This window comes from Canis lupus, chromosome 6, assembly GCF_011100685.1.
Source record: "Canis lupus familiaris isolate Mischka breed German Shepherd chromosome 6, alternate assembly UU_Cfam_GSD_1.0, whole genome shotgun sequence".
In the NCBI taxonomy this organism is placed as follows: Eukaryota; Metazoa; Chordata; class Mammalia; order Carnivora; family Canidae; genus Canis; species Canis lupus.
The window spans coordinates 69,370,712-69,381,115 of NC_049227.1; the positions used below are offsets into that span (position 1 = coordinate 69,370,712).

Below are 10,404 nucleotides of genomic sequence, written 5' to 3' on the forward strand. Positions count from 1 at the left end.
GACACAGCAAGAAAGTGCCAGCAATGAACCAGGAAGGGGGCCCTCACCAGAAGGTGTCATGCACCAGCCTCTAGAACTGTAAGCAATCAATTTGTGTTGTTTAAAAGCTACCCAGACAAGGGACGCCTGGGTGGCTGAGTGTCTGCCTTTGGCCCAGGGCATGGTTCCGGGATCCTAGATCAAGCCCCGCACTGGGCTCCTTGCAGGGAGCCTGCTTCTACCTCTGCCTGCCTCTCTCTCTCTCTCTCTCTCTCTCTCTCTCTCATGAGTAAATAAATAAATAAAATCTTAAAAAAAAAAAAAAAAGCTACCCAATGATATGGTTATTGTAGCCAACAAGGAATAAGAAAGGAAGTAACTGGGAGCCCTGAAAGTTTCTAATAGGTAAAATTAGGCCATTAAAATATTAAAATAGAAGGTGGGCAGGATCAGAAAAATCATATTCAGGGTGCCTCTTTAGACTCAGCATTGTAATAATCCAGCAGTAACAACTGTCAATGCCTTCTAGGCAAAGACCACCAAGATTTCTCACCTCAAGCTTGTTCCTTGCATCAAAGGAGACAGCATGCCATGGGGAACCATAGAAGGGTCTCAATAAGAGGCTAGAAAGGATTTGGGTTCATTTTAGGGAATTTGGGAGCAGGTGCAAGGAAATACAGGTTTGTTCTGCATAGGGTGCCATCAGGAGGTGGGACAATTTTAGGACTATCTTAGTAAACCTATCTCTAAGGTGGGAGAAGTTATTAAAACTAAAGCTATGATTACTAAAGGAGCAGCAATCATTTGTATTAGTCATGTGGTACGGGATGGGGCAGGGGGACATCTGGTCATTTTTGTGGTTTGAACAATGTTCAAGTTTTGGTTTCTGTCTGGACAGGATTACAGAGTAGTTTTGTTTGTTTGTTTGTTTGTTTGTTTGTTTGTTTTTTAAGTTTTTAAGGGCAGCCCAGGTGGCTCAGCGGTTGAGCACCGCCTTCAGCCCAGGGCGGGATCCTGGAGACCCAGGATCGAGTCCCACATCGGGCTTCCTGCATGGAGCCTGCTTCTCCCTCTGCTTGTGTCTCTGCCTCTCTCTGTGTGTCTCTCATGAATAAATAAATAAAATCTTCTAAAAATATTTTATTTAAGTTTTACTTAAGTAATCTCTACACCCAATGTGGGGCTCAAACTCACAACCCTGAGATCAAGAGTTGCATGCTCTTCCAACTGAGCCAGACAGGTGCTCCCAGAGTAGTCTTATTTCTGACTTGACCCATCAGTTACAGAAGAGTCTTAACCAATTTTGATGTTCTGTGAAATCATTTATGCCCAAAAGGAGAATGCCAAGGCCTACCTGTGACTGTCAAGCCAGCTCCCAGATGGCAGGGGCTGCTTTTCACATTCTTACACTCTATTTAGTTCTATTGGGCTTGCTTCATAGTCTTCACAACTCAATGGTAAAACTCACGCTGGATCCCCAAATTCCTTTATTTTATGTATTTGTTGTTGTTCCTAGGAAGGACCATATGCCAGTCAGTGAACATCATTTTGCTCTAGTCTTCCTGGATTTCCCATTTGTGAAACAGAAAGACACAGTTCCATTTGCCAGTTATCTGCATTGCTAGGAAATGATAAAGTCTGCAGTGCAGTTTATATTCTCCAGAAGTGCCACATAAATACAGAATATTGACTTTCACAAGAGCTCAGCACTGATGCCAGCAACTTGAAAAAAAAAAAAAAGGAAGCAGTTTCTGGGAAGCTTTACAAGGCAGCTCCCCATACACAAATTCAGCTAGGAAGCAATTCTGCTTCTAAACAGAACCTCCAACTTCATAATTTCTGGAATTCTTAGAGACACAAGAATTGCATACAAACAAATCTTAGCTTCCCAGTGTCCTACTTCACCCTCTTTTGCCCCACCTCCTTCAAGGTATGAGTGATGCCCCTCACTCCTACCTCCATCAAAAGCTAGTCTTTCTTCACACTGCAGTAGGAAAAGTTAACATCTACATAAGATATTACCAGTACTAAAGCTGCATACTAAAGCTATAGGATTTAATATGAAGATTCTTTTATTTGGGACGCCTGGGTGGCTCAGCAGTTGAGCATCTGCCTTTGGCTCAGGGCATGATCCTGGATTCCTGGGATCGAGTCCCACAGTGGGCTCCTTGCATGGAGCCTGCTTCTCCCTCTGCCTGTGTCTCTGTCTCTCATGAATAAATAAAATCTTAAAAAAAAAAAGATTCTTTTATTCAATGACTATTTGAGTTCCAATTATGTTTTAGGTACAGCTCTAGGCCCTTTGGGACTATATTCGTAAACAAAAAGACAAACTCCTTGCCTTTGCAGAGCTTATATTCTACTACATGGGAGAGGAAAAAGACAAATAATTTAAATATGCATAGGATGTTAGTAGGCTACGGAGGAAAATTAAGTGAAGAGGGTAATTTTAAGTGGGATGATCAGTACAAGCCTCACTGAGGTGGTGACATTTGAGTAGACTTGAAGAAGGAACAATGTTCTGCAGGAAGGGGTTCTGGTAAAGACAACAGCCCTAAGGCTCCAGAGTTCAAGGAATAAGCTAGGAGGCCAGACTGGCTGGAGAAAGAATAATGATGTTAGAGAGGTAACAGGGCGTGTAGCTCATCATAAGATTTTGGCTTTTACCGTCAGTGAGATGGCAAGCTATCAGAGAGTTTCGATCAGATAGAGGAAATACAGGATATGTTTCACTGGAGACAGCAACTTTGGAGATTTGCTAGAAAAGAGAAATAGGGTAACAGCAGGAAATGGGCAGGTGAAAAGGGAAGGTTTGTTGAGAGAAGTAACAGCATAATTGTTATTTATAAAATGTTGTATATAAAGCTTGAAACTAAAATCACAATTCTCAAAATTAAAATCTGATCTTCCCAAGAACACTGCTTTGTTAGACTGCTTTATGTACTGAGAAAGAAAAGACTATATTTGTTTGACCCGTTCATTCAATGAACTATTTGGTATTTTATAGAAAGAGACAGATCGACAGGTAGAAATATAGATACATATGAACAAATGCAACGAACTCAAAGGAAATAATTTCTGAAATCTATAAAGAAACTGAGCTTTCAGTTCCTGGGCATGTAAAGTATGTAACTACAAAATTGATTTCCTTAAAAGCGTGTTTGAATTACCTTTTTCTACAATCTTTCCACACAATAAAGAAAACATGTCATGCCACAAACTACTGCCAAACAATCACAGTGGTCAAATACTCAAAATGCCCCTTCAACAAATTTTATGACCAAAGCTCAAGAGTTTAACGACCAACTCCTTTAGATAACCTGAATATTTTAAAAGATAGTATTAAACGTTTTGTAAAAGTGTCCCTGCATTTATAGAAGTTAACTGCTCTTTTAAGCAAGATTTACTTTTTTCTTTTTACTGCTCATTTAGCTGTTTAGAAAAAAAATATCAGCTCAAAGAGATTTCTGCATAATTGGCCATCTGTTTCAAGGTAATGATCACAGACTGCACCCTGAAAGTGATTCACAGCTTAGATTCATAGTTTCCTTAGCTTCCTCCTTCAGGGACCTTGAAATACGTGAAATCCAAATTAGAATCACCACAGTATTTTTTCTTTTTTTTTCTTTCTTTTTTTTTTTTTTTTTAACCACAGTATTTTTTTGAGGCAATATTTCTGTGGTGGGGTCTGAGGCTTTCATTGAAAAGACCCTGTTTAAAAAAAAAAAAAGTTTTTCTGGGTTTGTATTTGAAGTTTGAATGCAGTTACCAAGAACCTCTTAGCTGCTATGTAATGGCCATGGAACCAGGAACCCTGTATTCAAATCCTGTCTCTGCCCAATTCCAGCTCAGTGACCCTGAGCAAGCTGCTTAACTTCTCAGAGCCTCACTTAGCTTTATAAAATGAAAAGAACCCTTACCTAAGTGCTCCGGTGAGGCTGGAACACCGCGCTAGATGGACTGACTTACATGCCCAGCACAGCCATGGGCATATTATGAGCTCCCACTAAATCTGCCACACCTGAAATCAGGTCAGGCCAAGTCCTTCCCTCCCCCTCCCCTTAGTAAAGGAAGTTCAACTCTTCATGCTGAGCTATTTATAACCTTTATAGCCACCTCTCTATAAAAAAAAAGGCAGGGCTTCTGAGCTAACGATCTATTGAACCTATTAAGGGAGAGGATGGGATTTTTCTTTTGCTCCCACTGACAGCTCACAATTCCCTTTGCTGGGCGAGTGAGACTAGAAATGGGATCTCACCACAGTGCATTTTAATAAGTTACTTGTTTCAAAATTAACTACTGAGATACTCAGGACATACTCTACTATGATGACCAATACTTTATCCTGGATATACTTAACTATTTTTTTAAAGATTTTATTTATTTATTCATGAGAGACACAGATGCAGAGACACAGGCAGAGAGAGAAGCAGGCTCCCTGCGGGGAGCCCGATTCGAGACTCGATCCCAGGACCCCGGGGATCACCACCTGAGCTAAAGGCAGCCGCTCAACCACTGAGCCACCCAGGAGTCCCAACTATTCTTAATCCAAAGAGAAAACTCACATTAATGTTGGGTATATGCATAAGTAAACAGATATATATGTTTGGAGTTATAAAAAATACATGAACCTTGATACAGCAGGATTATGTTATCTTGGAATTTCTATCTCCTAATTCAGTGTGTTGGAAACTGAAAACACTGACAATGGCTGCCAAAGGTATCACAGACACCCTGGAAAACTTGGGAAGCAATACAAAATAGAAGTTCATGGAATTTGGAGTCAGGGAAAGCAAAAAAATACATAAATAAATAAACAAATACACCTGGGTTTAAACCAGGCTCTGCTACTCACTATGTAATTTTGAAAAGTTTGTGAACCTCAAAGCCCATTTCCTCTCTGAAGCAGTGATATCAATAATATTTTTTCAGGAATTAAGTGGATTGAATAAAGTCCCACACGCCATGGCTTCAGAATGAGGAAAGCTATTAATGCAAAGCATCTAAATCTGGAGCCGTTGGTTACAGGAGAAACATTTCAAGTTGTCAGTTAAGTATGCTAACAAACTCCCTTAGCTTAGAAACCAGAAGATCCAAGTTTAAATAACATCCCAGATTTTTTCTTGCTAGTTATGTGACCTTGGCCAAGGCCCAATCCCTTTGTGCCTCAGCTCCTCACTTAACTGTTAGATATTAGTAATACAAGTTACAATTTGTGAGGCAGGACCATGTACCATGCAATCTGATAAGTTTATATATGAACTCCAGTCTTCACAACCCTTCAAGGTAGATGTTCTCGTCTGGGTTCGTTTTTGTTTTGTTTTGTTTTGTTTGTTTCTTGAAGATTTGTATTTTCATGGAATGCCCACATCCAATATGGGTCTCGAACTCGCCACCCTGAAATCAAGAGTCACAGGCTCTACCAACTGAGCCAGCCAGGCACCCCCTTTCTTGTCCGTTTTATATTTGTCTGAAAATGAGGGAAGTTAAACTTGTTCAAGACCCCACAGCCAGTGGGTAGAACCTGGACTCCCATCCAGGCTTAAGCGTCTCCAAATGCTTTCCTTAGGTCCCCAATGAACTACACGCCACCTGCCTCTCCTAGAGGGAAGGACGTTATTCCTGTGAAAGTGCTTTTTGAATCTAAACGTCCATATGAACGCGAATTATTGTTACTTCTCTAGGTCAATATAAATAATTCACAAAATGCGGTTGTGCTTTGCTCCTCAGTGCCTGGGAACCCTGAAAGAACAAAAGGTTACGCTTCAGGCTCTCGTTCATCTCCCCTTGGAATTTTGCCGTGACCTCAATTTTACTTGAACAGGCCTGAAAAACAACATTAAAGATCAGAAACCCAAAGGCAGCTCTGTGCCCTCCCCGCAGTCCAGGGCAGCATCTCCTGCTTTTCCTTGAAAGGTGGACAAAATATTTCCTCGGGCCAACTTCTCTTAGGCTGGCAGGTCGCGGGGGAAAGCGTAGATGGAGCAGCCCCATAAACAGCCATAAAACTAGCGCTTTCCAGACCGCACCGCGCAGGCACGCAGGCAGCCAATCTAATGAGAAGTTCAGCCCCTTTTGACAGGAAAGGGGGTAAAACTCAGAGCCGATTTTCCCCCTGAAAGTTTTGTCAGCGAATCCCACGGTGCTAGCTCTACCTCTCTCCAGTCTTAGTCCTGCCCCCGCGGTGTAGACAACTTCCCGGGAACTCAACCAAAGGGATGCTGGAGCTCGGCGCGGACAAGCCACCTGCGGGGCTACGGACTCGGACTCCGCGATCCCGGCCTAAATCCCGGAGATGCTCGCCCCCCACCCCCCACCCCCCACCCCCCCGCTGAGGAGGGAGAGTAAAGTCCAGGAGAAGTGGCGGCTGCTACGAGCCCCGCCGGGTCCCCACTCCCGGGAGGCGCTCCGGCCCGGAAGGCACACGCGTGTGCAGGAGGAAGAAAGGCCGCCCCCGGCTCCCCGGAGGACAGGCCCAGGGAACGCGGCTCCCGGTCCCGGGCTCAGCCTTCCGCTCCCCCGAGGCCTCCCGCTCCCCCCGGGCGCCGTGGGCGGGCTCCGCGCGCCAGCACCCCTGCGCCTCGGCCCGTGGTAGCGCCGCCCGTGGGAGAGGAGGGGGGCGCGCCGGAGGGGAGGGGAGGAGGGGGGGAGGGGGGGAGCGGGCACGGAGGGGAGAGGAGGGGAGAGGAGGGAGGGGAAAGGAGGGGAGGGGAGACGAGGGAGAGGAGGGGAGGGAGGGGAGGGGAGGCAGGGGAGAGAGAGGAGGGGGGAGGGGAGGGGGCGCCGGGAAGAGGGGGCCGGGAGGGGAGAGGAGGGAAGGGGAGGAAGGGGAGGGGAGGGGGCGCGGGCACGAAGGGGCGCGCGTCCAAGCGAAGGGGAACGGAGGGGTGCGCATGGGGGGAGGGGGCACGGGAACGGAGGGGCGCGAGCCGGAGGGGAGGGGAGGGGAGAGGAGGGGAGGCAGGGGAGGGAGAGGAGGGGGGAGGGGAGGGAGGGAGAGAGGAGGGGAGGGGAGAGGAAAGGAGAGGGGGAGGGGGAAAGTAGGGGAGGGAGGGGAGAGGAAAGGAGAGGGGGAGGGGGAAAGTAGGGGAGGGAGGGGAGAGGAAAGGAGAGGGGGAGGGGGAGAGTAGGGGAGGCAGGGGAGAGAGAGGAGGGGGAGGGGAGGGAGGGGGAGAGGAGGGAAGGAAGAGGAGAGGAGGGAGAGAGGAGGGGAGGGGAGAGGAAAGGAGAGGGGGAGGGGGAGAGTAGGGGAGGGAGGGGAGGGGAGGCAGGGGAGAGAGAGGAGGGGAGGGAGGGGAGGGGGCGCGGGGGGGGGGTGCCGGGAGGGGAGGAGAGAGGAGGGGAGGGAGAGGAGACGAGCGAGAGGGGAGAGAAGGGGAGGGGAAGGAGAGGAGGGAGGGGAGGGGGGGAGGAGGAGGGGAGGGGAGAGGAAGGGAGGAGGGGAGAGGAGGGGGCCCCGGGAGGGGAAGGGAGAGGAGGGGAGAGAGAGGAGGGGAGGGGAGGGAGAGGAGGGGAGAGAGAGGAGGGGAGGGAGGGGAGGGGGTGAGGGGAGGGGGCGCGGGAGGGGAGAGGAGGGGAGGGGAGGGAGAGGAGGGGAGGGGAGAGAAGGGGAAGGGGCGCGGGCACGGAGGGGAGAGCAGGGAGGGAGGGGAGGGGCGGGAGGGGCGCGCGGGGCTGGGGCGGCGCACCTGGCGCTCACCTCGGCGGCGGCGATGTCGAACACGGCGGCGATCTTGGCGTAGAGCTCCTGGATGTTGGCGAAGTCCTCCACGCGGCCCGTGGGGCTGCCGTGGGCCAGCTGCGTGTGGAAGACCAGCCTGCGCTGGGCGGCCGGGGGCGCCGGGGGCGCCGGGGGGGCGGGGGGGGCCGAGGGGCCGCCGCCGCCGCCCGCGCCCACCGGCTCGACCTTCACGAGCCGGGCGGCCTCCTTGGGCTTATTGCCCCGCAGCCTCCGCCGCAGCCCCAGGGGCATCTCGCCGGGCCGAGGGGGCCACCTGCGCGCCCGCCGCCGCCTCTGCCGCTGCCGCCGCGGACTTTGCGCTGGGCCGGGGCTCGGGCAGGTGACAGCCGCCGCTCGGCCAATGGAGAGGTGCCCCCCCCCCCCCCCCCCCCGGGAGCGGCACCTGCAGCGCCGCGGCCACCTGCCTCCGGGAGCGCGGCGGGGCGGGAGGCTGGGCCCGTTCCAGCCTCCAGCTCCCGGGCTCCCCTCCCCACTTTTTTTTTTTTTTAATGGCCCGATTTCCGTCGGAGCCCTGAGATGCTGAAGCTGCCGAACCACACGTCTTCGAATCCAAGCACCCCGGCCCCTCCGGTGCTTTTCACGCGCCGAGGAAGGCGCCCCGGGGCCGGGCCCTGGGGACGGGATCCAAGGGGAGGCCCGGGGCTCGGCCTCCCCGCGGCGCGCAGGGCCCCGTTGGAAGGGGAAGGGGAAGGGGAAGGGGCTGGTGCGCGCTCAGGCCACAGCCAAACGCTCTAAGCCTCGGGGACCCTGCTTACTTCGTCCCTGGGCACTGTTGGCCCCCGGAGGCTCAGTGCTCTCCCCAAGTCCTGCGCGCCACCCGCGCCCACCTGGGCCCCTGCCGGGGACTCTCCTGCCCCTTAACCTACGGAGCAGATTGAAGCCCTTCTGTGCCAGGTGTCAGTTCCCCCCAATTCCCCGCCCCTCCGAGTAACTCCACTCCCCTCTGGTCTCCAAACTCCTAAGAAATCTCTTCCTTATATTTTTGACCCTTGCACTTGATCTCTGCGCCCTTCTGCGAACTTTTTTTTTTTTTCCAATTCCAGTATAATTAACGTATAGTGTTATGTGTCAGGTACAACATGGTGATTGAACAACTCTTAGGATCTCTATTTCTAAGCTACTTGCTAAGTCCTGTCCTGCTCTCCATCCTGTGCCACTCACTGGTGGTCGGAAGCCCAAGTCCTTTCCACGGTTTCCAAGGCCTACCTTTGCAGTAGCCTGGAGCTAGCTACATCCTCACAACAAAGCAAAAATAATCTCGACTGCTAGGTTGCTTTTCCTCACTTTCCCCTTAGCTCTTAAGACTGCCGGTGATCAGACTTTGCCCCCACACGCCACTGAAATTGCTTGTACTCTGATCACTTCTTAAACATCAGATATGATTAACTCTTTTCAATCTTTATCTTACTTGACCTTTTAGAGTATCTGACTGCACATTGACCATCTTATTCTTAAAACATGCCTCTGTTTTGACTTACCTCTCACGCTCCTTGCTAACTGCTACTTTCCAGGAACTGTTTGCTCTAAGGCTGTTATTTTTCTTGGCCATCTTTTTTTACTCTACGTGCTTTCCCTGAATGACCACATCTGTTCTCTTGGTTTCATAGATATTGTTGACCTCCAAATTTATATCTGCAGCTCAGTCTACCACAAAGGGAAGCAGGAGCCTCAAAGTGGGATTTTACAAACTCATCCTTTAACTCAAAGCATCTTTTTTTTTAACTCTTGATTTCAGAAAATAGGATAATGTACTCAGTAACACAAACCAGACATCCTTGACTCATCACACCAAACTTTTTTTCCTTTTCCCCCATTCTCACATCAGTTCAGTTCTGAAAATCCATGTTTCTCAAATTAAGGTTAGCAGATGTCCTGAAGGAGAGAGGGGATCTATTAATTCTTTAGGTTAATTTTAATATTTTTGTTTTATGTTTTGTTCTATGGCTGAAAATTTAGTATAAACATATTCCAGTTCATGTGGGCTTTAGAAATTAATATAAACGTAGTCTATTTCATACTCCCTGAAAATGGAATATTGCTACATGATCTCAGGACCTGAATTTGCCTCTGTGTTTATGATTGCTATAGCAACAAATAATATTACTTTCTTTTATGCTGGGAAAAGAGTGGAGAAAACCTAGTGTGTAAGGATGCATTCCCATCAAGTGAAAACCAAATAACTTCGTAATATGTTGTATGAATAGAGAGCTCACGGAAGTTTGATTAAAGAAAAGTAGGAAGAGAAGTGAGTCACCATGGGATATATGGCCAGTCCATTCTCCATATCCAAGCACTGTGTGGGAAAACAAGAGGGTGTGATATTAAGAAAAGCTTCACAGAATGCTTTTAAGCCATTTCAAATAAAATATCAAGCAGAGCAAAAGTGTTGGATAGGAAGGTTGGGTTCTACAGCCTTTGAGTTCCCTTTAATTTCTAAATCCATCTTTGCCTAGAAAGAGGCCTACATTAACTTCACCTTCATGTAGAATCTCACTTAAGGAACCAGCTATATTAGCCAGAGTCCCAGGAGAAAACAGATGGTACACTCAAATTAAGAATATTTGGTGATGGTATGACAAAGGGACTGTGCAGGTGGTGGTCAAGATATACTCATGACACATAGTATTGTATCCCAGGGCCATTTCTATCCCAAAGTCCAAAGTGGTGAGGAATGAAAAAGTTCC

The 10,404-nt window shown here is 48.7% G+C and overlaps 1 protein-coding gene across 1 annotated transcript in view; it reads right to left on the bottom strand.

Annotated features, from left to right (window-relative positions):
* Positions 1–7,951, bottom strand: part of GIPC2 (GIPC PDZ domain containing family member 2) — an 86,205-nt gene extending 78,254 nt beyond the window's left edge. The window contains exon 1 of the mRNA XM_038541584.1: positions 7,679–7,951. Within this exon, the coding sequence (XP_038397512.1) occupies positions 7,679–7,951 (273 nt within the window). The remainder of the gene's footprint in view (positions 1–7,678) is intronic.
* Between the last annotated feature and the right edge of the window lie 2,453 nt (positions 7,952–10,404).